The following is a 27748-nucleotide window of genomic DNA, read 5'->3' as shown; positions in this document are numbered from 1 at the left end:
ACCGCTCAGAGTGTACATTGGTTGGAAAACTCCACTATAACATATATGTAACGAATTTCTTTTTCCTGCAACAGAATTTTAGAAAATTGAACTCAAACAATGTGTAACTTCACATTCATCAAAAGTAGCAACAACCCAGTGGACATTTAAAATAGTGAGTAGAGTGCTATCAAGTGGACTCCAGTAGTATTGCTTCACAGTCCAATTAAATTGTTAATGCATGTAGAATCCCAAACTAACTGCCATTTTTTTTATGAACATATTTCTCAATAAAAAAAATTGGTCGATTAAAAGCCAGTTCCAGTCGAACCATAGTATGGGTAGCCTGGACCAGGACCTGCTCCACCACCTGTTGTGTGCAATCCTGATGGAACCAATCGTGGATCTTGGAGGGATGTTGCATATTTTGCATACTGGTTTGAGCTGTATGGTGTTGTGGAGCTTAGAACACCATATTGAGAAGCAGATGAAATTCCGTTGCATATGGAGGCTGAGATGCATATGCTGAAAAACCAATTGGTGGTGGTGGTGGTGCAGAGGTTGGTACCTGTGGACTTGGCGTATGATATGAGTTCAGGCTTGAATAGTCTGTTCCATAAGCTGTCTGCATTTGTGGAGATATTGCAGGTTGTGATGATAGCTTCTTCTTCTGACCATCAGCTGCAAGTTTCATAGTAACAGTGCTTCCCTGCATGCCAAGCACAGAACATAGGTGTCAAGATCAACAACTGCCCTTCAACTAATATGACCAACATTATCCAGTACTAGCTATTACTTACATCAATGGTTTTTTTTGGTTCCTTAAGAGCCTGCGTTGTAGCCTCCACAGTCTTAAAAGTCACAAATGCAAATCCCCTGTTGGTGACAAATACATAGCATTAACCAAGAAAAATACAGGAAAACGAGCTAGGCCTTGGAAAAACATGCATAAATCTCTAACAACAGAAGCATGTTAAACTGCCCATCATAAAGCAAACGGATTTATATTAGATTTGTAATCTCTAACAACAGAAGCATGTTAAACTGCCCATCATAAAGCAAACCAATTTATATTAGATTTGTAACCTGGATTTGTTGGTATTCTTATCATATGCAACTGAACCTTCTTCTATCTCTCCATATTTGGAAGAAACTTCTAGAAGCTTATCCTTGGCCGTGTCATATGAAAGACCACCAATGTAAAGTTTTCTTTGAGCCTGATCTGCACTTTGACCAGGACCTGTGCTCGCCACTGCCAGATTGGTTACAGTGATTCTCCCCTGTACAATAAACAACAATGGATATAAAAATTACCAAAAATAAGTGTTAAATAATGAATCAGAGTTGTTTGATGATCGATCTTTCACCATGGAGTACCATAGAATTTGAGAAGTCTCAAGACTCAGACAAAACTGCAATATATAAATGGAATACCACTTTTAGCAACAATAGTTGGATTGCTTTCATTTTTCTTCAAACAAGTTTTGGGGTTTTGTGGTAAGTTAAATTTTGTTGTCTCCCCAACATCAGTTAAATATTTTTCAAAATAACAGTGATATTACCTGATACATATTCAATTAAAACTATAAAGATATTATTAGTGGAACAATAAATACAATTTAGAATTGTAAGGAGGTATCAATGTCCCAGGGGAAGATGCCTGCAAACGAAACAATGATTGCTCTATTTGAAATAAATCATAAACATCAAGGTACTGAAGGGCGACATTCAGATTTAAATATGTGCATGTCTATAATGTTGGTGAAAACAACGGTCAAGATGCCTGGAAAGTCTTCATGGGATATAATATTGATAAAGTAGAAGCAACTGGGAAAATAAACATGCTTAATGCTTTAATGACAGTATCCTTCAAATTCAATAAGATATCCGTGGACAAATACAAAGCATCAAAAAAACAAAATTTACAAGACTGACAAAGGAAATACATACATCAATAGTCTTGCTAGGCTCCTTCAATGCCCTTTGGGCAGAATCCATATGCTTAAATGTAACAAAGCCAAATCCTTGTGACAGAGCCTCTTCAATCTCCCCATGCTGTTCAAATGCCTGATAGGAAATATACATGCATTACATTCACTTGGCCTCAAAACATATATCACCCCCAAGGCAACAAATATATTTAAATATATGAAGGAGAGCAATGCTTTATCAAAGCAAGCACAATCTTTTCCAACACGTCTACAACAAAATAAACATAATTTTTTAACTAGCTGTTTCAGATCATAGCATGCCACCAACTTACATTCAAATAAAAACAAAACTGCTCAGTGAGTGTGCATTGGTTGGAAAACTCCACTGATGAAATATATGATAACGAATTTCTTCTTCCTGCAACAGAATTTCAGAAAATTGAACTCAAACAATGTATAACTTCACATTCATAAAAAATTCACAACTACCCAGTGGACATTTAAAATAGTGAGTAGACTGCTATCAAGTGGACTCCAGTAGTATTACATCACAGTCTAGTTAAATTGTTAATGCATGTAGAATCCCAAACTAACTGTCATTGATTTGATGAACATATTTCTCAATAAAAAAAATTGATTGATTAAAAGCCAGTTCCAGTCGAACCATAGTATGGGTAGCCTGGACGAGGACCTGCTCCACCACCTGTTGTGTGCAATCCTGATGGAACCAGTCGTGGATACCTGTGGCCCTGGCCTATGATATGAGTTCAGGCTTGGATAGTCTTTTCCATAAGTTGTCTGCATTTGTGGAGATACTGCAGGTTGTGATTATAACTTCTCCTCACCAAAAAGAAAACTTTTACCAATATTTATAAACTTAGAAAATAAGGTAAAATTATAAAAACAAGATAAATGTATGGAAACCATGACCAAAAAAACTTTTACCACTGCAGCTTCCATTTCGTGCAAGGTGCATAAAGCTTGAAATTCCTTAGTCCGCACACAATCCTGAAAAACGATGTTGAACATAAAGCCGCAGTCTATCTTGCTTTCAAATTTGTTTGGAAAATTATGAAAATTTGTCAAGATTTTGATAAGATAGGGCATATTTTTTTTTTAAATTTTTCTGAAAAACGATGTTGAACATAAAGCCACAGTCTATCTTGCTTTCAAATTTGTTTGGAAAATTATGAAAATTTCTCTTGATCAAATATGGCAGATTTTTTTTAAAATTTTATAAATCTAAATTACAAGATGCTCAAGGTTTTGATAGTACTAAAACCATTTCCATTATACAACTATTTCCACTCTCGAAAGCTAGATTTATTTAAACATAAAACTATTTCCACCCTCAAAAACTGGATTTATTTAAAGCTTGTTATCGCAAATTTTTTTAAATTTTCAACCAGATTCCTGCCACCATTTTCAACCGCTCGTTAGACGACCTCGGAAACAAATACTGAAATTGATGCAAACTGTACCTCGGAAACAAATACTGAAATTGATGCAAACTGTACCTTCTTGTGATAACCATGGGTTTTAAAAAGTATCATCAGATTCTAGGAACATATTGTCGGCATCCCTAGCCCCTGGAATCGAGCCCAAACAGCACTCAGCCGCAGACCTGTAACTTCAAGCATTCTAAGGTTTGTCAGCCAACCCCCATAAGATCTTCATCTTCACACATTTAGACACCCGCAACACATCCAACATCTTCAAATGCCAGACACTGAGCAGCTCTTCAGAAACGTCTAATTTTTCAAATGCCAGACACTGAGCAGCTCTTCAGAAACGTCTAATTCTGTCCAGCAGCGGCGGCCCCTTGTAAGCTCTTCAGCTTCTTGCAGCTAAATGTCTGCAACTTCATCAAGGACTTCAAATGCTCAAGCCTGGAAGCTCTTTTAACTCATAGCATTCAGAAACGTCTAGTTTTCTGAGCTTGGTCAGTTGATCAAAACCCAGTATACTCTTCAGCTTTGCACATCCAGATGCCTGCAACACCTCCAAGGACTTCAGATGTCCAACGCCCAGCAACTCTTTTAACTCACAGCAGTTGGAAACATCTAGTTCTCGGAGTTGTGTCAGCGGTTTTAAACCCGTTATGCTTTTCAGCTTCATACCTCCAGATACCTGCATCACCTCCAAGGACTTCAAATATCCAACGCCTAGCAGCTCTTCTAACCCATTGCACAGATGAACGTGTATTTCTCGTGGTATCAGAGCTTGTCCAGGCTCTTTGAAGGTGTTAAAGAAGCTGAAGGAAGGATTTCTTGCTACAGCAGCTTCTCCAACAGAGTGAAGACTCAGTCAAGAAAGAATCCAAGGTATTTCTCAAGCTAGTTTTTGTGTTACTGTTGAAAATAGTCAGTTATTTTAAATACATAGTCAATTATTTTGAAGCATAATTAAGAGTGCAAGAATAGCTGGAGCCAGCACTAGCATGGGTATCTGTAATACTCAGCTACCACAATTTAATGGGAAAAACTATGACTATTGGGCAATAACCATGAGAGCTTTGCTCGCTTCCCAAGACTTATGGGAATTTGTTGAGTATGGTTTTGAAGAACCAGCAGATGAAGATGAGTTTAATAATTTGACTTAGGCAGAGAAAGAACTGTTAAAGAGCAATAAGAAGAAGGATTCTAAAACCCTCTACTTTTTGTATCAAGCAGTGCATGAGAGTGTGTTTCCAAGGATAGCAGTAGCCAAGACATCCAAAGAAGCATGGCAAACTCTCAAGATAGCCTATCAGGACATGGAAAAAGTGAAAACAACAAAACTACAGTTGCTGAGGAGAGATTTTGAGACTCTCTGCATGAAGGAGTCAGATAATATTGACTCATTCTTCACACATGTGATTGGTCTGGTCACACAGATAAGGTCTCATGGAGACATTTTTGAAGAAAGGAGGATTGTGGAGAAACTATTGAGGATCCTACCCTCAAGGTTCGATGTGATTGTCACCACCATAGAAGAGACAAAGGATCTCACAAACTTCTCAGTTGATGAATTACATGCATCACTGATAACACATGAGCAGAGATTGAGTAGAAATGAAAACTCATCTCTAGAATATGCCTTTAAGACCCAGATGTTCTTTGGAAGAGGAAGAGGTCAAAGCAGAGGAAACAAGAGAGGAAGAGGCAGAAGCCAAAACAGAGGTGGAAGAAACAGTCCAGCAAATGCTCAAGGAAGAGGCAGCAATCCAAATCAGAACCAAGGTCAAGGCAGCAGTCAACAAAGTGGACAACATCATGCTCAAGGACAAAGGTATGATAAATCCAATGTCCAATGTCACTATTGTAAAAAAATATGGGCATTATGCAAATGAATGTAGGAAGAAACAGCGTGATATGAATAATAGAACTAGTGCGAATTTCACTAGAGAAAATATTAGCCAAGATAATTTGTTTTTAGCCTATAATATGACTGAAGCAAAGAGTGAAGATATATGGTTTCTAGACTCCGGTTGCAGTAACCATATGATAGGGAACATAGCCCTGTTTTCTATGTTAGATCAGAGTGTGAAGTCACAAGTCACACTAGGGACTGATAATAAAGTTTTTGTTATGGGAAAAGGAGAAGTAAAAGTCTTAACGAAGAAAGGTGAAAAGAAAACCATAGCAGATGTTTATTATGTTCCTGGAATGAAATGTAATCTCTTAAGTATTGGACAGCTTGTTCAAAAGGGGTACAATGTTTTCTTTGTGAATGATGTATGTACCATCATGGATAAAGCACCCAACAAACGATGTATTGCTGAAGTGAAGATGACAAGAAACATGATGTTCCCTCTCAGAATGAAAGCAGACTTAAAAAATAAAGAAGAAATAGCAGCAGTGACACAAGAGGCTTTCCAAAGCGAACCAAAGGATGAAAATTGGTTGTGGCACTTGAGATTTGGACATCTCAACTTTGGAGGTCTTAACTTGTTGAGTAGAAAAGGAATGGTAAGAAGATTACCATTGATAGAGAAACCAGACAGCCTTTGTGAAGGTTGTATATTGGGGAAACAACATAGAGAAAGTTTTCCATTTGGGAAAAGCATAAGGGAAAAAGCACCCTTAGAAATTGTCTACTCAGATTTATGTGGACCGATGCAAACTCCATCACTTGCAGGCAGCCACTATATTCTAACATTTATTGATGATTTTACTAGAAAAACTTGGGTTTATTTCCTTAAAAACAAAAGTGAAGTGTTTGAAAGATTTTGCAATTTCAAAACACTTGTAGAAAACCAAAGTGGGCTGCATATCAAAGTTTTAAGAACTGATAGAGGAGGTGAGTATATCTCCAAAGAATTTCTATATTTTTGTAGAGAAAATGGAATTCATAAGCAGTTTACCACTAGGTACACTCCGCAGCAAAATGGAGTTGCCGAAAGGAAGAATAGGACAATCATGGATATGGCGAGGAGTATGCTAAAGGAAAAACATTTGCCAAATGATTATTGGGCTGAAGTTGTACACTGTGCAGCGTACATTTTGAATAGATGCCCTACAAAAACAGTCATGAACAAAGTGCCAGAAGAAGCATGGAGTGGGACAAAGCAAAGAGTCACCCACATGAATTTTTTTGGATGTGTGGCTTATGCACACATTCCAGATCAACTAAGGAAGAAGTTGGACAGCAAAGGGGAGAAATGTATTTTCATTGGATACAGTGAGGAATCCAAAGCTTATAGGTTGTATAATCCATCCACCAAGAAGCTTATTGTGAGTAACGATGTTTAGTTCATTGAGGAGGAAGCTTGGGATGGAAGCATAGAGAAAACAATGAATGTTAAAAACTCTTTGTCACATGATGAAGATGATGAGGAGATGGCTGAAATACATCCCCAATCAGCAGCACCAACAAAAGGATAGCAAGAGACACCCTTAAAGAGAAATGAAAGTGCTTCTCCAAGCACACCACAAGGAGAAAATTCAAGAGCTTCTTCAAGCACTTGTACACCAAATGAAAGAGGTAAGAAGTTCAGAAATTTAAGTGACATTTATGAACAAGAGGCAACAAATGAAGGTATGAACTCTTTGTTTGCTTTATATTGTCATGTTGATGACCCTGTTCATTTCGAAGAAGCAATTAAAGATAGGAAATGGATAGAAGCTATGGATGAAGATATCAATGCCATAGAAAGAAACAAGACATGAGATTTAGTTGAACTACCAAAAGGAAAAAAAATCATTGGAGTTAAATGGGTCTACAAGACCGAGAGTAATGCTGAAGGCAAAATAGAAAGACACAAGGCAAGACTTGTTGCCAAAGGATATAAGCAGCAGTATGGGAGAGACTATGAGGAAACTTTCGCACCGGTTGCTAGAATGGAAATCGTGAGAACAGTGCTGTCCATAGCAGCACACAACAAGTGGAAAGTTTACCAAATGGACGTGAAGTCAGCATTCCTAAATGAAGTGTTAATGGAAGAGGTTTACATTGAACAACGTCTAGGCTATGAAAAGAAAGGCCAAGAGCACAAAGTGTGCAGATTGAAGAAAACTCTTTATGGGCTGAAGCAAGCACCAAGAGCGTAGTACAGTAGGATAGATTCCTATCTACTAGAAAATGGATTTGAAAAGTGTGAGAGAGAACCCACCCTCTACATCAAAGAAAAGGATGGTAAAATATCAATTGTTGTGTTATATGTTGATGATGTTATTTTCACAGGTAATGATGATTATCTTATTGAAAATTTCAAAACAGTCATGAAAGAAGAATTTGAAATGACTGACATGGGTTTGCTGAGATACTTCTTAGGAATAGAAGTAGAACAAAATGGAAATGGGATTTTTATTTCACAAGCAAAATATGTTAATGAAGTGTTGGAAAGATTTAATATGCAGGAGAGCAAAGCAGCAATCACTCCCATAGTGATGGGATTAAAACTCAGCAAAGAGGATAACAACAAGGATTTTGATCCTAGTTTGTACAAGAGCATAGTTGGCAGCTTCATGTATTTGACTGCAACTAGGCCGGATATAATGTATGTTGTTAGTTTAATTTCCAGATTCATGGAGAGGCCAAAAGAAGCACATTGGCAAGCATCAAAAATGATTTTGAGGTATGTTAAAGGTACTAAAAGGTTTGGCATTTTATATACTACTTCAGAATGTTCAGATTTAATTGGATACACTGATAGTGATTGGGCTGGCCGCTGGAAGTGTAGATGATCGGAAAAACACATCCGGTTATGTTTTTCACATGGGTTCAAGAGCCATTTCATGGGCTTCTAAAAAACAGCCTATTGTAGCATTGTCTACAGCAGAAGCAGAATATGTGGCAGCTACAGTAGCAGCGTGTTAAGCAATTTGGATGAGAAAGATGTTAAGGAGTTTATGCCAAGAACAAGTAAAAGGAACTGTGATTTTTTGTGACAATAACTCAGCTATTGCATTATCCAAGAATTTTGTGTTTCATAAGAGAACGAAACACATTGACACAAAGTTTCATTACATCAGGGAATTGGTAAACAATGGAGAAATTGTTTTAATACACTGCAGAACTCAGGAGCAGGTTGCAGACATTCTGACCAAACCATTGGGGCATAAAAGTTTTGAATTTTTGAGGAAATGTCTGGGTATGACTGATAACCCAGCAGTTGAAATTAAAGGGGAGTGTTGAAATGATAATTTCAACTGCAGCGATAGTTGAACAGCGACCACAAACTTTTCAGGAAAACCACCAGTTTTTCCCCGCACCGCCTTTTGCCAAACGCTGGTTTTTCTACGGAGGCAGCGATAACAATCATCAGCCGACACGTGGCTGAGCAGTTTTTCCAAAATGGTTTTTTCCCGGAACGTAAAGTTCAGCAGAAAGGGGCTTGCGATATAGTCCAACAGCCGTTCGATTGAAACCAAGGTTTGAAGCCGTCCGATCGAATCAGAGTTTGTGTACAAGACTGCAACATGAACTTGACGTGAAGTGAAAGTTTTGATTTTGACCGCCAGCTTTTATCAGTAAAACAATTAATGAGTATTTACTATGGGTTGGTAAACGTTGGTAAAGTTTTTAATTTTAATATTTTTTATTTTCACGGATGTAGTTTTTGTTTTTACAGCACAAGTAAAAACGTATGTAATGTTTTATGTTTTGTTGTTCGCTGAATATGAAATAGAAATACACACAGCAGTGTGAAAGTAAGTTTTGTTCGTTGGTAAGAAAAGAAAGGGAATGCGCAGTAGCGCAAATGTAATTTTTCTTTGTTGTTGAATGTAAGGGAAGCACACAGCAGCGCACAGGTGAAGAATTTTTACATAGCAGTGTTTTGTTTTTTGCTGAATTTGTAGTGTGAAAACACAGCAGCGTGAAGAAATTTTTCGTTGAGTGAAAACGAAAGGGAATTCACAACAGCAAATGTAATGTTTTTTTGTTAAGAGAACGAATATGTAATGGTATATGCAGCAGCGTAAATGAATGGAAAAATTTTCACATAGTAGTGAATGTAAAGAAAATTTTTACACACAGCAGTGTAAAGTTTTCTGGAGAGACAAAGTAAATTTTTTTTGTGGAACTGAAGCGTTCCTGTTGTAATCCCTCTGTGAGAGGAAGAAATTTGTAACAACAGTTGTTTTTATTAATGAAGAAAAGTTTTTATTGTGCATGTGAAACACTCTGTTCTTCCCAGAAAACAATTTTAGCTTCCCTGTATTAAGATCCTGTGATAAAACAGATAATTATTCTCTGTTCATTATTTGTTCTGGAATTATCAGAAATTCCCAACATCTCGGAGCTGCATCACCTGCGCCAAATCCGCTATGCTCATCAGCTTCAATTTAGGACAGTTGTACAATTTCAGTTTTATGAATGCATTTGGCAATGTCCGAACCTCAATCAGATCTTCAAAGTCCTTGATGTCGAGATGCTGGAGGTTGGGGCAAACATCCGTGGGAAATGATACCTCTGATATTGCTGTGTTGTGCAGTTCCAAGTGTTGGAGACAAAGCAGGCACTTGTCAAACGAAGAGTCCAAATTACTCAATGCTCTTTCACCCCTCGATAATGCCCCTATTTGCCTTAATTTAGAACAGTTATAAACTTTCAGTTTTATTAGTGCATTTGGCAATGTTCCAACCTCCACCAGATCTTGGCAATCCCTAATGTCCAGACATTGGAGTTCGGGCAAACACTAGTAGGAAATGATATCTCAGATATTTGTGTTTTGTGCAGTTCCAAGTGTTGAAGCCGGAGCAGGCCCCTCTCCAAATTACTCAATGTTCCTTGTCCTCATGAGTCTGTCATTGTTTCACTTCCGCCTTCAACCGTTTCAAAATGCAGTTCTTGTAAGGGACAGTCCTCCACTATCAACTTTATCAACTGATCCATGAGGAGAAAGGAATCCGGTAAACGTTTCAAACTCTGGCAGCTTCACATCTCCAAATACTTCAAGTTCCTTAGGTCACGTTCGAAAGAAGACATCAGCTTCTAAAAAAGGCACTTCTAACACCAACTTTTCAAAACAGCTTGACTCTCCAATGGCACTTGGCCATTCTCCGAAGTTTATAAGCCACAACAGTACGGACCACTGGTGAGCAATTTGGGGGAGGGGGAGGCAACACTTCGATGCGGCAATTTGCGGGGAGAACCATGTATTCAAGCTTAATATTTTGAAAAGTTCCACCACAGATGGTTAACAAATTGCAATCCCTTAAATTAAGATATTTAAGCTTAATTAAATTCTTAATTGAATGCCCGAAGGAGTCGGCAAGCCTCCACAAGGCATAGCTTTCAGATAGGTCGATGTGTTCTAGCCTCGAAAAATTCCCGAAGGAGTCGGGAAGCCTCTCCAATGCACCGCAGCTTTTCAGGTTGATGTGTTGTAGCTTTGATAAATTCCCAAAGGAGTCAGGAAGCCTCGCCGACGCACCGCGGCTTTTCAGGTTGATGTGTTGTATCTTTGATAAATCCCCAAAGGAGTCGGGAAGCCTCTCCAAGACATAGTTGTAAGACAGTTGGATGTGTTCCAGCCTCGATAAATTCCCGAAGAAATCTGGCAGAGATCTCAATTTTCCAATGCTCAGAACCGAGTGTTTCAAGGAACGCAGATCACAGAATTCCTTTGGAATTTCGACAGTAGGCTCTGCCCTTATATCCACCATCATCAGTTCCAGGTGCTTCAACTGTCCTATGGAGTTGGGAATTTTCTCGAGGATATAAGCACTAATCCGCAACTCCCGCAACCGCAAAGGTGTCTGCATTATATTCAGGTTTTCCAATTAGTCTAAATATAATAGATAATTGTCCTCTACAGAGCGCTTTTGTTTCGTTTTTATTCCATGGTGTCCCATTTATAATAGCAAATAAACATTTTAATTCTTGACAAAATTATATTTACCTGCACATCCTCTTGCCACAATGTTTCCAATATAAAAGCGTGCACATTAACACCCTTAACTTCTCCATTGGAATATAAGGAGGGAGGGAATAGCAGAGATAGGCACACCAGCGAAACCATAATAGATTTGGTGAGTCCACCCCCTCCAAAAGGCATATCAAGTGATCTTCTTTCATGTCAACATCAAGAAGTTGCAAGTTCTTCATTTTGTAGCACTTAAGTCTTTCAGAAGTTTTCTCTGCAACGAAGGTATAGAGATTGTTGCCGCTGCGTTGGAGGTCTCTACGTTAGTGCGCGTTGAAAAGTTTGTGTTGAGGAAGAGAATTGTTGGTCCTTTCTGTTCAAGCCATTTTTAGGCCGATAGGCCTTCCTTTGAAAGGGACTTTCGTCGTCCTTTTGATTCTCACGCTGACACCTGGCAGATTGGGCAATTTCCTTAGTATTTGTTCAGGTTTGATTCTCATGCTGACACCTGGCGGAGTGGGCAATGTTTTTCGTATTTGTTGAGGGAAACAACTTAGTGGGTATAGAGCGAGCAATTTGTTTGCATATTTGTTCAGGGAACTGACTTTTTACGACACTTCATTACCTGCGTATTGCGGGAATTCATGCTGCACGACCTAGCCATCGCAGAATAAGGGCAAGTGCGGTTACAGATCAAATCGAGGCCGAAAACCAGGAGGGCATGCTTCATCCTTTCTCCTTCATGGTCCTATGAAAATATTTTACGCGGCCTCGCCATGAGCTCTGTTCTTTCCGGTCCCTCAGACCTTTGATGCCTATCTCCGAAATCTCAAAAATTTTGCCTGCCAAGTTTTGTGCTCTGAAAATCCCATAAAAATAGTCGTTCTCCCTCAGAATTCAGCGAGGGTTTACGCGAAGTATATTTATTTTACCCATTTGAGGCAGGGCTAATCTTGTGGGTGCTTTGTAGATGGACACAGAATGTGTTGCAGAAATGGAGAAACAGCCGAGGAAATGCACCAGATTGACGTGGGACGTTGCCCCCCATGACGAAGAAGAGGTTGGTCTGTGTGTTGTGGTGTCTTTGTGGTTTTCTCCAGATATTGGGTCAAGGGTTCGAGCCTCTTAGAGACCGGGAAACCCCCAACTCAACTGAACTGCTCTCACTCACTCTGTGTATGTTGTTTGGATTGGATTGGATTGGATTGCTAGTGGGTCAAATTTGACTGTGGGAAACGGGTCGCTCGCTGTGTGTAGGCTCAGCCAACACTACTCTATAATGGTGGCGCCCATGATGCCCAGCACCAGGTTCGAATCCTTTGTTTGCTGGTGAGTTTTCCACAAATGCTTGGTGCAGACATTTAATCAAATGGGATTTTCCTATGCCATTTGTTCCTTGTATGATGATTTTTGCGTGGTGGTTTATGTACATTGCAAACACAGCCGGTATTTAGCCATCTCCATTCCCTCTTAGGGTTTTATTGCACATCTCACGCTCTGTATCTCTGTGTTTTCTCGAATAGATGAATATATAATAAAGAAATAAGAGAATCACAAGTCTGATTGTTGACATTTTTTATTATTACCAAATCTTACATTAGTATTCTGCGTTAAACATAGATGTTTGTGTGAGGTCCTGGGCCTCAAATATACTTGACGAAGATGACACAGGCTGGGTTTTTAACTTTTGTTTCCTCTACAGTGCAAGATATTCAAGAGGGCAGTCTTTAATCAAATGGCTTGTCATTTGCTACAATTGCAAACACAGTTGGTATTTAGCCATAGGAATTCTCACTGAGGGTGTTGTTGCACATGTCATGTACTGTACATCTTTGTGTTTTGAACTTGTTATCAACCATTAATAGTTATATTCACAAATTGATGAATGTAAAGAAATACAAGAAACACGACTCTGGTTGTTGACTTTTCTTTCTTTATACACCAAGCCATAGATTTGTATTGAATATAAATGTCTGTCTAAATGGATGCTTTCATGGGTTGCATATAGGGACAAGATGGCAGAGGATTGCGTAGGTGATGACGATGATAAATCATCAATCAGTGAGCTACGAAAAGCGACTGAGGAGGAGCTCAATCTGCACAATTCCTTGGCTGAGGTACAATTACATACTATGTTTTGCTGAGTTGTGCTTTTCTCTAAGATCAAATCATTATGTGTAGTTTCTGTTACATAAGCTTCCATATATCTAGTGCGATGCCTTGTATCTGAAGTTAAATGTGACTTTATGAGTTAATTGGTATTTGGATTCTGTGCTAGCTCAATGTGGTTTCCAGATGGCAAAACGTTTTTAAACTAATTCCCCTCTCTTTAGGGTCGGTAGTCAGCCAGAAAAAATAATCTGAATTGTATTCCATGCTTAAGACTACTTTAAGAACAGAGATTTGTGTTTTATTTTCGTGTCAACCCTTTCTTTAATATATATCTATATGTGCCCTCTTCCAGGAAGCAATGTTTTAACTTTTTCCCAATTATTAGTAATGAAATTAGTTTTGTGAGTTTAAAAAAAATTATGTTCTGGACTTGCATGTTTTGTAATGTTATGTTGTTTAATTTGAAAGATGGAATTTTCTCTGAAGCTTAGAGTCTTCATGCTTTGGTTTGATAAACGTGACAAAAATTGTTCGCAAAATCTTTTTAGATTATTGTCTGTGATTATTGTCTGAAACTTACACTCTTCATGTTTTGGCATGATGAAAGTGACGACAAGTTTTTCTAGATTGCAGCATGCAAAAGCACATCTGAATGAAAGGGTTCTGCTAGAAGGAAAAAACAAAATTTCATTGAGAGTTTAAGAAAAACTTGATTCCCTTGAGTGTAGTTGGCAACCTTTATTGGATGTTGAGAGTTTTCCCACAGAAACTGGCATCAAAAGGAAATTGGGAAAGAGACCACAGCTTCTTCAGCAATCTCCCATCCACCAACCCTCTGATAAATCCAGTGCTCTCATATATATGTGTGTGTTGTGCCATACATGAACTCTTAAGAAATTTCAAAGCCTTCACCTAATGCAATCCTCCAGGTTTTTCAAGACACCAAAGAAAACTACTTACGATCAGTTTCTTAAACATGGAAATTTTACAACACACTGCTTCCAAAACAGCCATCCAAAAGGTCATTACTATAATAGCTTGATTAGAAATAGATTGAATGAGAAGGTCCAGATGGGGTATTCAATCATCTCCATCCATCTGTTCTGCATCCTCAGTGCTTACTTGGACAATATATCAGCCTTCATATTTATCCCTTGCAGACATGCTGAAAAGATAATGACATGGAATTTTTCCTTGCTTCTCTGATTTCGTCCAATGATGGGCGAGCTGCAAATTTTCCTGATTGAAATTTCCATTTGAGCTCTCTGCAATGTGTTTGGAATCTCTTATCACCTGTAGACAATTTAAACCTTTCTCTATTGCTATTTTCAGAATCTACCAAAAAGCATAAAGTTCTGCTCTGTTGTTTGATCCATCTCCTACAGCTCTGCTTTGAAACTGATCTCGTAATTGTCTCTTAAAGTAATGCCTCATGATCCACAATAGCTGGGATTACCTTGACAAGCCTCGTTGAAATAACTCCACACTATTGTTATATATATATATCTGGGGATCTTAGTATTATTTGTTTCTTTTCCTTTAAAGGTGGCTGTGTCCCTTAATATGCATATCTATTCTTGTGTCAAACTTGATTAGTAATAACATCTTTGTTTTGAATTCTTTTCATTTCTTGCTAGCCAAATAGCTTAAGTCACTGTACAAGGACAGTCTGATGCCCACATGCAGTTAATACAGAATGTATTTTGAAAACTAGGATTTAGCTTTGTAGTGCTTGAATCATCATTTCATGTTGGTTTTCATTTGTTAGTAGCCAGATCATTTCTCTTACAATATGATTGTAATATCTTTTGTTTCTCTTACAATATGATTGTAATATCTTTTGTTTCTCTTCTGTGGGAAATTTTGTACAGGAGTTCAAACAATGTATATAAATAGAAAGATGCAGAAAATGACAGTCAAATTTTGTACTCAGAATTATGACAAGAAATCCCCTGTTGGGTTTGTGAGGAAAGAGAGCTTCAACACCAGTTCTGTCTCCAACCGCCAAGATCATCAGTACGCTACTAACATGTTTAGTGAAGAATTTATGCTATTCTCTTGTAATCTATAGGCCCCCAAAGCTCCTCATAGATGAGAATATTTGCATGATGTTAATATTGTTGTAAGTTTGTAGTAGTTGTGGAATGACTTACTTTTGTGTTGCTTCTACAAAAATTGGGTGTCAAATAAAGGTTGAATGCAATGCCCTAGCTTATGAAATATTATTAGATGTCTATATTTTTGTATAAGCTATGTATCTATGTGAAATAGAAAACATTCATAATCCTGTTTTAGTTTGTGGAAACAGAGTAATAAAACGCACACCAATAAAAAATTCCAATTCTTGCATGGTTACCTCAATGACATTTGCCTCATTCCATGCACTTTGGATAAGTTTCCTTGTCTCATCTCGAGACCTCCAAAGTGGCAAAGGAAGATTTATATCAAAAAATATAACTCCCCCAAATTCTTTTGACATTTTGATTGCAGCAAGAAGAGTGGCATGCATGGATTGTTCAAGAAGAACCATGGCGATCATGATCACGATCAGAAATACAGGTTTTCCTAAATTTAACATTCATTTATCTTAACTACTATTGCATACATGAAAACATCTTGTGTGATGAAATTTCGCATAACTTAAAACAACAGTAGGAAATATACTCAAGTTTGGCTAAATTCTGAGTTCCTTACGGAGGATATTTTAATTTTAAAATGGCATCTAAAATTTTTAAGGTAAGTTGTTAGGCACAATAAGGGAGGGAAAATAGTAAGTACAAACAAGCTTAATCAATCTAATATGATTTGGTTAACTCCCTTAGTTGCATGTTCTTCAAGGGAACTTTTAGCAAGAACCTTAACTTAATTGCAAGAAACTCAATTATTTTATTTAACTAGAAGTAATAGTATGGACAAAGAAGCATGGCATCATTTCATTCCCGGCATGCATCAGAATTGGAGTCCTACCTTTTGAAAGGTATAAGATGACTTTATTCATCTGTTGAGTTAAATTTTAATATTAGTTAATTTTTTTTTATTTATAAACCTATTATTAACCTTATAAATATTATATTTTGTGTTGGATGTGCAATGTTACCTCCCAAACCTGCACTCAAAGTGATAAAGCCCTGAGACACAATTGCAGCCTGAGGGGAACTCGGGGGTTTTGTCCAATGTCGCCACAACACCACCTTCTTTCTCTCCAGGCTGGCCCTCCTCCAGCAAAAAGGGGGAATCCCTAAGTAAAGTGTAAAATAAACTTTTGATTAAATGGGACAGTGGACCAAGACAAGTGCCATTCTATTTGGCCAAAATGAAGTCAAAGTCTAGATTGAAGAGGGTCCAAAATGTAAATGAAATGAGGCGTGACCCTGTTGTTACAAATATGCTATAATCAACCATGTGGACTGCTTTAAAGTGCAGAAATTAAGATGAGGGGCTTGCCAAAGGTGCGTCTCTTCAACCAGCAAAAAAAGGGTAGTAAATTTGTATTTAATCATGAACAACAAAAGATAGCAGCAGTCCCTCAAACATAGAAATGGCAGCAGAAAAAACTTATGAATTGATCAATAACAAAACATCAAGAAGAAGGAAGATTTCACCTCAACCTTTTCCCTTTTTCTGGAGCATAACTACCCTTAAATATAGTCCCTTACAACAGATTTTACAGACACAGTTCCAGCGATCAAATTCAGCCCTATGAGATGGGAAACGGTGAGCGGCATAGAAACGATGAACCTTACATTGAATAAGCCCCTTAACTTCTTCCTCCTGACAGATTTTTGACTAGGCTTGAAGGGGATGTCCTTCCAAATCCAACCATGCTCAACAAATGAGAGGGCTTCTCTTTATATAGAATTTTAGCTCAACCTCTCTTACAATAAAATAAGAAAAGTGAATCCTAGATCCACATTCTCTCCTAGAACAATGTTAAATTATACATCATAAATGCTCTTCAAGGCAGGTCACTCTTTAAAAACAATGCATTATGCATGAACACGGGTTTGAATGAGTTTATTACAAATATGCTATAATCAACCATGTGGACTGCTTTAAAGTGCAGAAATTAAGATGAGGGGCCTGCCAAAGGTGCGTCTCTTCAACCAGCAAAAAAAGGGTAGTAAACTTGTATTTAATCATGAACAACAAAAGATAGCAGCAGTACCTCAAACATAGAAATGGCAGCAGAAAAAACTTATGAATTGATCAATAACAAAACATCAAGAAGAAGAAAGATTTTACCTCAACCTTTTCCCTTTTTCTGGGGCATAACTACCCTTAAATATAGTCCCTTACAACAGATTTTACAGACTCAGTTCCAGCGATCAAATTCAGCCCTATGAGATGGGAAACGGTGAACGACATAGAAACAGTGAACCTTACATTGAATAAGCCCCTTAACTTCTTCCTCCTGACAGATTTTTGACTAGGCTTGAAGGGGATGTCCTTCCAAATCCAACCATCCTCAACAAATGAGAGGGCTTCTCTTTATATAGAATTTTAGCTCAAACTCTCTTACAATAAAATAAGACTAAGTGAAACCTAGATCCACATTCTCTCCTAAAACAATGTTAAATTATACATCATAAATGCTCTTCAAGGCAGGTCACTCTTTAAAAACAATGCATTATGCATGAACACGGGTTTGAATGAGTCCTTATGCCACTTGTTAGTCTCCTAGGCAAAGCACTTCCTGGCCTGCGTGAAAAGTTTAAATATTTAGTCACGGATAAAGAGCATTTAACTCCAGCCTGTGGTTATCAGCACATAGTGATTACAAAGCAGTTTGCTTCTATAAGATGATCGAAAAATTGGACCAAACCAAAAAAATATAAAAAATGGGAAAGGTCAAATATATAAAAGGGAAACTAATCAAGCACATGAGATAAGGAAAATGTTGCGAAAAAAGGAAGAAGTTAGAAGTATACATTTTGTGTGGATGACTATAAGAATACCTCTTTCAGTATGTCGATGTTAATACCAGAAATGTGAAAACCATCTTTTGCATATGGTTTGACACATTCCATTCCTAATTTTCCTTCCCAACGGGTTACCTTCATGTAGGAAACTATTGTGGATGCATAAGGATCAAATTTAACACCACGAGTTTGGACATGTTCCTTGTTCATTGTGAGAACCATTTGATAACCAGTGGGATCATCACCTACTTTACCCATAAATGCTACTCTACCTCCCAACCTTACAAGTGCAATAGTAACATTGGATGGTGGTCCTCCTGGTGCCCTGACAAATTCTGGAGGACTCATCAACCCAACCATACAAGGCCTTCAGTTTCTCTACTGCAACCTACGACTCTGGTTGTTGACTTTTCTTTCTTTATACACCAAGCCATAGATTTGTATTGAATATAAATGTCTGTCTAAATGGATGCTTTCATGGGTTGCATATCGGTACAAGATGGCAGAGGATTGCGCAGATGATGACGATGATAAATCATCAATCAGTGAGCTACGAAAAGCGACTGAGGAGGAGCTCAATCCGCATAATTCCTTCGCTGAGGTACAATTACATACTATGTTTTGCTGAGTTGTGCTTTTCTCTAAGATCAAATCATTATGTGTAGTTTCTGTTACATAAGCTTCCATATATCTAGTGCGATGCCTTGTATCTGAAGTTAAATGTGACTTTATGAGTTAATTGGTATTTGGATTCTGTGCTAGCTCAATGTGGTTTCCAGCAGGCAAAACGTTTTTAAACTAATTCCCCTCTTTAGGGTCGGTAGTCAGCCAGAAAAAATAATCTGAATTGTATTCCATGCTTAAGACTACTTTAAGAACAGAGATTTGTGTTTTATTTTCGTGTCAACCCTTTCTTTAATATATATCTATATGTGCCCTCTTCCAGGAAGCAATGTTTTAACTTTTACCCAATTATTAGTAATGAAATTAGTTTTGTGAGTTTAAAAAAAGTTATGTTCTGGACTTGCATGTTTTGTAATGTTATGTTGTTTAATTTGAAAGATGGAATTTTCTCTGAAGCTTAGAGTCTTCATGCTTTGGCTTGATAAACGTGACAAAAGTTGTTTGCAAAATCTTTTTAGATTATTGTCTGAAACTTACACTCTTCATGTTTTGGCACGATGAAAGTGACGACAAGTTTTTCTAGATTGCAACATGCAAAAGCACATCTGAATGAAAGGGTTCTGCTAGAAGGAAAAAACAAAATTTCATTGAGAGTTTAAGAAAAACTTGATTCCCTTGAGTGTAGTTGGCAACCTTTATTGGATGTTGAGAGTTTTCCCACAGAAACTGGCATCAAAGGGAAATTGGGAAAGAGACCACAACTTCTTCAGCAATCTCCCATCCACCAACCCTCTGATAAATCCAATGCTCTCATATATATGTGTGTGTTGTGCCATACATGAACTCTTAAGAAATTTCAAAGCCTTCACCTAATGCAATCCTCCAGGTTTTTCAAGACACCAAAGAAAACTACTTACGATCAGTTTCTTAAACATGGAAATTTTACAACACACTGCTTCCAAAACAGCCATCCAAAAGGTCATTACTATAATAGCTTGATTAGAAATAGATTGAATGAGAAGGTCCAGATGGGGTATTCAATCATCTCCATCCATCTGTTCTGCATCCTCAGTGCTTACTTGGACAATATATCAGCCTTCATATTTATCCCTTGCAGACATGCTGAAAAGATAATGACATGGAATTTTTCCTTGCTTCTCTGATTCCGTCCAATGATGGGCGAGCTGCAAATTTTCCTGATTGAAATTTCCATTTGACCTCTTTGCAATGTGTTTGGAATCTCTTATCACCTGTAGACAATTTAAACCTTTCTCTATTGCTATTTTCAGAATCTACCAAAAAGCATAAAGTTCTGCTTTGTTGTTTGATCCATCTCCTACAACTCTGCTTTGAAACTGATCTCGTAATTGTGTCTTAAAGTAATGCCTCATGATCCACAATAGCTGGGATTACCTTGACAAGCCTCGTTGAAATAACTCCACACTATTGTTATATATATATCTGGGGATCTTAGTATTATTTGTTTCTTTTCCTTTAAAGGTGGCTGTGTCCCTTAATATGCATATCTATTCTTGTGTCAAACTTGATTAGTAATAACATCTTTGTTTTGAATTCTTTTCATTTCTTGCTAGCCAAATAGCTTAAGTCACTGTACAAGGACAGTCTGATGCCCACATGCAGTTAATACAGAATGTATTTTGAAAACTAGGATTTAGCTTTGTAGTGCTTGAATCATCATTTCATGTTGGTTTTCATTTGTTAGTAGCCAGATCATTTCTCTTACAATATGATTGTAATATCTTTTGTTTCTCTTACAATATGATTGTAATATCTTTTGTTTCTCTTCTGTGGGAAATTTTGTACAGGAGTTCAAACAATGTATATAAATAGAAAGATGCAGAAAATGACAGTCAAATTTTGTACTCAGAATTATGACAAGAAAGCCCCTGCTGGGTTTGTGAGGAAAGAGAGCTTCAACACCAGTTCTGTCTCCAACCGCCAAGATCATCAGTACGCTACTAACATGTTTAGTGAAGAATTTCTGCTATTCTCTTGTAATCTATAGGCCCCCAGAGCTCCTCATAGATGAGAATATTTGCAGGATGTTAATATTGTTGTAAGTTTGTAGTAGTTGTGGAATGAATTACTTTTGTGCTGCTTCTCATCTTCAACAACAAGAGTTTCTATGGTGAATAAGCAGAATCCATGTCCCGCCTTGTGAAGCAGCTCTCCACTGTGATAGCGTTCTTTGTAATGTCTCTGATAAATCCTTTAGACTTCTATTTCATTCTGTAATATGATGGGATTCACTCTACAAGATTAAGGGATTCAATCTACAGTGTCCATGTCATACCTTCTGAATCAGCTCTCCACTTATGCTAATTTCCTCTGTAATGACCCTAATAAATCCTATATAATGAGATTTCATTTTGTAATATGATGGGATTTCACTCTACAAGATTGGTTTCAGTTTTACTTGTATTGTGGTATATGAAATTTCTCAGTTTTACTTGTAATGGGATGGGATTTCATTCTGTAATATCATGAGATTTCCCTCTGCAATATTTTTCTACTAAATTTTACCATTCCAAATTAATAATCCTATCAGCCTCTCTTTGTACCTTTTGGGACAATTGCTAGTGAATAGTTTGTGGTGACAAAGAGCATTGTGCGTCGTTTCTGTTCAAGTCATTCTGTGCTGAGGAAGAGCATCATATCATGTTGAAGTGATTGGCCAGCAACGAATCACCACTTCAGGATGACTACCATCTTCACGATTATCGGCACCTGCCTGACTGGTTCGTGGACGATTTTTAATACTTTCCAGATTTTTGAAAAGTTTAGTGTATTGATGTTTAAAAATTATGCCATGAATATTGCAATTTTATTTGTAAATTAAGATAAAATTATCAATTATCCACAGAGCATTGTAAATTAAGATAAATTATCAATTATCCACATAGCATTGTAAAGGGTAATAAGACCTTTTAAAGAGCATTGTAAATTAAGATAAATTATCAATTATCCACATAGCATTGTAAAGGGTAATAAGACCTTTTAATTAAATTTTTAAAGGCTTGAAATTAATTGAAATTTTTTTTTTTTTAAATTAAACCTTATAAACTGAATTGATCATGATCAATATTAAACTATTGATGTTCAACTATCAATGTTAAACTAATACTGATCCACATACAAATCAGGGACTTACAATAACAAACACTACGAAGTTCCAACCAATAAAAAGCATCAAATAAAAATTCAACTAAACTGCACCATATAAAAACTATTCAAGATTTTTGCTTCGATAGGATGCTTTTGGAACATAGTCTTGGCATATACCTTCCACTTTCAGGTCTGACGGACTTGTGAATCGAGACAATTCCCAAAAGCTCTTCAACTTCATGCAAGGCCTTCAACACCACCAATTACTGCAGACATTCAACATCTGGCCTCTCTTCTAACTCAGGGCATAAAGAAACATCTAGTTCTCGAAGCTGTGCCAGTTGTGCCAACCCCTTTATTCTCTTCAGCTTCGTACAACACCGTGCCTGCAACTTCATCAAGGACTTCAAATGTTCAAAGCCTGGCAACTCTTCTAACTCTAAGCAGTAAGAAACGTCTAGTCCTTGGTTTGGTTTCTAAAGATGTAAGACCCTCTTCTTTTTCTCTCTTGAAACCTATTTCTCTTTGTAATTTCACATATAATATTATTAAAAAGATTATTGCTCATAGACTAGTTCTTCTTCTTCCCATTATGGTCTTTGAAAATCAAGGAGGGTTCATTAGTAAGAGGCATTTAATGGACAATTTTGTCTTAGTATAGGAATCCATACACTCCAACAAGTCCAGAGGAGACAAAGGGATGGTCATAAAGTTAGATAGAGCCAAAGTCTTTGATTGTGTGTGTCATTCTTTCCTCTTTGATATTTAAAAACAAATGGGATTCTCTTCTATTTTTATATTTCAGATTAGTGCTTGCATTTCTAGGCTCTCGATTGTTCCCCCTTATTAATGGATCTACGATTGATTCCTTTAAAGCTTCCAAGGGCCTCGGGCAACAAGGCTGGCTTGTCTCCCCCATTCTTTACATTATCATGGTTGAATCCTTGAGTAGGAAGCTAGAATTTCAATGAAGATGCCACTCCCTTCTTGGAATTTGATTCTCAAAAGGTATACAAAGTATAATCATACCTAGTTCACTGATGACGCGATCCTTTTTAGTAGTGTCCCTTTCATTATAGTGTGGTACTTCATATTTGTTTTGGATGATTTTGTTCGAGTCTCATGAGGATTGATAAATGAGCGTGAAGGTCATTTGTATTCTTGGAATGTCAACAAACTATTACATGGAATGTTCTTAAGGATTTTTGGGATAACAAGAAGGGATGAGTGGACCAATTTCAAATATTTCAGCTTTTCCCATATAGCACAAATCATTTCCTCATCCTTCTCGGGGTATCACTATTGACAAGTTTAAATCCAAATTTGAACAATGGGGGGCTCATTGGATAAATCCAGATGGATGATTAATTCTAGTTCACTGTGTCCTTTCAACCCTTCCTATATTCCAAATATTAGCTATGTTGGCCCCCATCTCAATCACACAACAAATGGCTCAAGAACTCAAAAGGTTTCTCTAGCAAGGTGGCAAGACAAACTCTAAAAAGTTTCATCTTGTGAATTGGAAGGTTCTTAGGCTTCCAAAAGCCATGGGATGTTAGGAATAAGAGACCCCTTCTAATGAATATAGTCCTTGGGGAAAACCTGGTTTAGCAGTTAATCACAAGGGATAATGATAGGTGGAAATAGGTGCCTCACAATAAATGTCTTAATGGGGCCAGATAATCTTGTATTCATCATATCCATCACAAGAGAGGTACTAGCTCCTAGATGTGGTGTTTGATGTTCGCTTATATTCCTTTAATTAGAACCAATTTGACTTGGATTCCAACAAATGGGAAATCAATAAAATTTTGGACTAAAAGAATTATGGGAAATCCTCCTCTAGACTTGAATCCCCCTTTTCATCCCCTACATAATTGGCTAATTTCCAAGCATAACATCTCTCTATGGGATATCTCCTCCTCATCTTCTAAACAACACTGGTTGAGCTAGGCCTAGGGTAACATTCTAGGGCACCTTGTTAGTATTACAGATCTCACGAATTTGCTCTCGCTGAATGATTTTTTCTCCTCGTTAGATCGAGACTCTCAAGGTTGGGTAGGTGATTTGTATTATGTTAAAAGGGTTTATTAATCTTTTCTCTTCCTTGATATTATACCTCCCTCTTCTTGGCTTTAGGCCTTATTTGGAGCTTGCATTGCCTCCCAAAAATTTATATTTTTTGCTGGATATTAGCTCATAGGAAGATCTTAACAACTATATTGGAAAGGGGAACTGTTGGACCTTCCTTGTGTGCCTTTTGTAAGCATACTGCTAAAAATATAGATCACATATTTTTGGAATGCCCTTTCTCACTTAAAGTCTAGGGAGTGATCTTATCTCAATTAAAATCAAGGGTAATCTAGCCTCCTTCACTGTAGGACTTGTTGGGAAAATTTTATATTGACTCTTTTGCAGAGAAAAAAATAATGAAGAGAATCTAGGAAGTATTGCCTAAATATGTATGTTGGAAAATTTGGCTTGCAAGAAATCAGACTATTTTTCAAGATGAAAGGGTAGATGCCATCAAGATGGTGGGATCAACAATAGGGATCTTTGAGAATCTTTCCATGCTAAGAAAATAATTGAAGAGGATCATAAATTGGATGGGGAGTAATCATAATGGATTGAAGCTTTTGATCCAAAGTGGGCCACCAAGGAGAAAACAAACCTCAATGAGAGTTGAAAAGTAAGAGTATCTAAGGAGAAATTGGATTTGTGGCTCTTGGAGCAGAAACAAAAAAAAAAACCCCAAGGGTGGCAAGAGTTGGGGAGGCATGTGTAATTTTTTCCCCTAAGAATCAAGAAGAACATAGGTATGCTTGGGGTTTAGGTCATACTTTCAACAATGTTTTAGAAGTATATGGTTTATATCAGGGTTTGAGTAAAATTATGAATCACAAAATTCAGGGGGTTATTGTTTTCGGTGATTCCTTGAATATAACTCATCATTTATATTTAAGATCCCTCCCCTTAGATACAAAGTTAATTAATATTTTCAAGTGGATTTATCCACTGTATTACTTTATCCCCAAGAAGAAATACCTCCATGTTCTCAGATCAAACAACTTCAAGGGTGATCACATGGCTAATTTAGGGTCAAAGCTAAATCAAGGTGAGCTTTGGTGGCAGGGGAAAAAAGGGTGTGCCCCCCTTCCTTAACAGGAGAAAAAGGGGTGGATGCTTTGTAAATTTTGGTTTTTGGTAGGTCGGTATTGGAAAATGTACAAGTGGAATACTATAAATATTGTAGCATTTTGTTCAAAAGCTTAAAGGATTAAATTTTGTAGATTGTCATTGATACATACTCCATCTCGACCATGTCCATTAGTTTCAACTTGTTTATGTAAATCATTTATCTAAACTAATATTTATCTCGGTGTCTTTTAATATAATAGCTATTAGGCTCAGTTCTTGTTAAAGTAAGAAAGAGTGCACCCTTAATATATTCCACACATTTACATCAATCTATTTCTTCTTTTTTAGCTTTTAAACTACTTTTAAAATAAAAATTAAGGTTTTCCAATAAAAACAAATTTAGGTTTTATATAAATGAACATATTTACAAAATATTAACATGTTTTCTTTATAAATAAAATAATATGAGTATATTTTAAACCTAATCATATTAAGCATTTAACGAGATTAGAAAGATATTCATTACAAACATTTAAATAATTTTTGTTTTCTAAATATAATTAGACATGTAGTTAACTAAAGGATTGTGTGATGGGTCTTTTAGGTACATTTTATTTAGGCACAGGTCTATAAGGCAATCTCTTATGGATTTGAACATGATAAATTTCTCAATGCTTAAATTTTTTTAAAACTTTTGTCTCTATTAATTTTGTTTTTTCTTTTACTTTAATATTTATAATGTTTTTTTACATTTTTATATACTATTGGTTTTAACTTTTCTTTCAATATATTAGATTAACCTAGTTATAGAGTTACTAGATTACTTATATATGTTATTTTTGTAGTAAATGATTGTTTTGTATAATCATTTTTTTTGTGTTCACACTCCTCGAATAGGTTTACAACTCAAAATTCGGTAGTGTTATATTCATCATCAATAAGAGAACATCATCAATAAGAGAACATGAACTAAAGCATCCAACTAGAACACCCAAACAAACCTATGTAAATGTTTGTAACCCTTATAATGGTTTAACAATACAATTATTTGACAAAAAAATGATTAAATAAGAGATATTCTATTATAAAATGGACATCATGCTACCTTCTTCTCCCTAAAGTGTTAGTTGAGTCCTAAGTCATTGCAACCACTATAGAATCATTTGAATATTTCGGTTGGTCATGTGTAAGGAGGTTGACCCATATTATTGTAGGAATTTACAGGGTAAGTTCCTCAGACAGAACACCAAAGGACACCGCTCACAACCAGATCGCAGATCAATACACCAATATTTTTGACGTGGTTAAAACCCTCAAAGAGGGAAACAGTCCATAGCCTGAGCCAACACGGCCACTTCAGGCAATTTATTAATAAAAGAATGAAAATTTACATAAGCTTCTCTCATAGACGAATTACCCTACAAATGACCCTCCATGCACTTTAAATAGAAATCATGGACCAATCGGGTGTCAAGCCACGGATCAAGTGTCGGTAATACCGAGGAGAGAATGAACTGTCGGATCACTACATATCGTGACCGTCGGATTGTAAGTTACAAAATGTACATAGTAAAGAAACACACTTTACCTAACCCTATACTAGACTAAGTTGTACTTAACTATTTCCTATGTGTCGGAATATCCTAACATCCCCCTTTAAGAACAACTTGGGATAGGATTGAAGGATTTACAAATATGACACAATAGGAGAAGGAAGGAGGCACTAGAGCCTATCCCCCCTTAGTGACAACTTCCTGAACTCCAACCATAAATCGAAGTTTAGTGAACTTTGCCTCTGTGAGAGCCTTTGTGAAGATGTCTGCAACTTGATCATCTGTTGAACAATATTGCACTTCAAGAACATGGTCATGAATGAGCTTTCTGATGAAGTGCATGTGTAGTTCAATGTGTTTGCTGCGCTGATGTTGGACTGGATCTTTGCATAGTTGAATGGCACTTTGATTATCACACCAAAGTGTAGTCGGATGCTGTTGCTCAAAGCCAAACTCTGATAGGATTTGACGAAGCCACAAGGCTTCCTTACTAGCTTCTACGGCACCACGATACTCTGCTTCTGCTGACGAAAGAGAAATGGCACCCTGTTTCTTGCAAGCCCATGTAATAGGTCCTGAACTAAGAGTGAACACATAACCGGCAGTAGACTTTCGATCATCAGGGTCACCAGCCCAATCAGAATCAGTGAAACCAACCAACAGAGGAGCTGCTTCGGCACTGTAATGAATCCCAAACTGAACTGTACCCGAACATAACGAAGTATTCTTTTAGCTGCTTTCCAATGAATTTCACGTGGGTTTTGCATAAACCGAGCAACAAGGCCGACAACAAAGGAAAGGTCAGGACGAGTATGGGTTAGATACAAAAGTTTTCCTACAAGTTGACGGTATAAGGTAGCATCAACTTCAGGAGAAGTACAAGTGACTGAAAGTTTGACTCCAGACGGAAAGGGAGAAGGGGCTGGCTTACAGTCTTCCATGTGAAAATGGCGTAGAATATCACAAGCATACTTGGACTGGGAAAGGGAAATACCTTCCTTGGATTGCAAGACTTGAAGACCAAGAAAATAATGTAAGTGTCCTAAGTCTGTCATTTCAAACTTTCTTTTAAGG

At 37.1% G+C, this 27748-nt stretch overlaps 1 protein-coding gene and 1 pseudogene across 2 annotated transcripts; both read right to left on the bottom strand.

Moving 5' to 3' along the window:
* LOC149211438 (uncharacterized) lies at positions 1 to 22374 on the bottom strand (annotated as a pseudogene). The gene is made up of 6 exons (XR_016250708.1): positions 22161 to 22374; positions 2243 to 2328; positions 1930 to 2046; positions 1066 to 1259; positions 780 to 855; positions 1 to 688 (listed from the first exon to the last, which is right to left on the bottom strand). The product of XR_016250708.1 is annotated as an uncharacterized LOC149211438 (transcript).
* On the bottom strand, positions 10358 to 11516 carry LOC149211439 (uncharacterized). The gene is made up of 2 exons (XM_089393101.1): positions 11239 to 11516; positions 10358 to 11095 (listed from the first exon to the last, which is right to left on the bottom strand). Exons 1-2 carry the CDS (start codon positions 11392 to 11394, stop codon positions 10358 to 10360), a joined length of 894 nt encoding a protein of 297 aa, XP_089249227.1. The 5' UTR covers positions 11395 to 11516.
* Positions 22375 to 27748: the final 5374 nt, after the last annotated feature.

This window comes from Pinus tabuliformis, chromosome 1_1 (assembly GCF_031772625.1).
Source record: "Pinus tabuliformis cultivar Carrire ecotype Pingquan chromosome 1_1, CPIR1, whole genome shotgun sequence".
NCBI classification, from domain to species: Eukaryota; Viridiplantae; Streptophyta; class Pinopsida; order Pinales; family Pinaceae; genus Pinus; species Pinus tabuliformis.
Note: the sequence above shows the minus strand (reverse complement) of the source record. Positions and strands in the feature narration are given on the sequence as shown.

Excerpts from the sequence above, each read along its gene's own strand:
- LOC149211439 (XM_089393101.1), bottom strand. The coding sequence starts at position 11,394 with ATGCCTTTTGGAGGGGGTGGACTCACCAAATCTATTATGGTTTCGCTG. Across the intron at positions 11,096-11,238 it reads TGTGGCAAGAGGATGTGCAG|ACACCTTTGCGGTTGCGGGA; the intron begins GTAAATATAATT and ends AATATAATGCAG.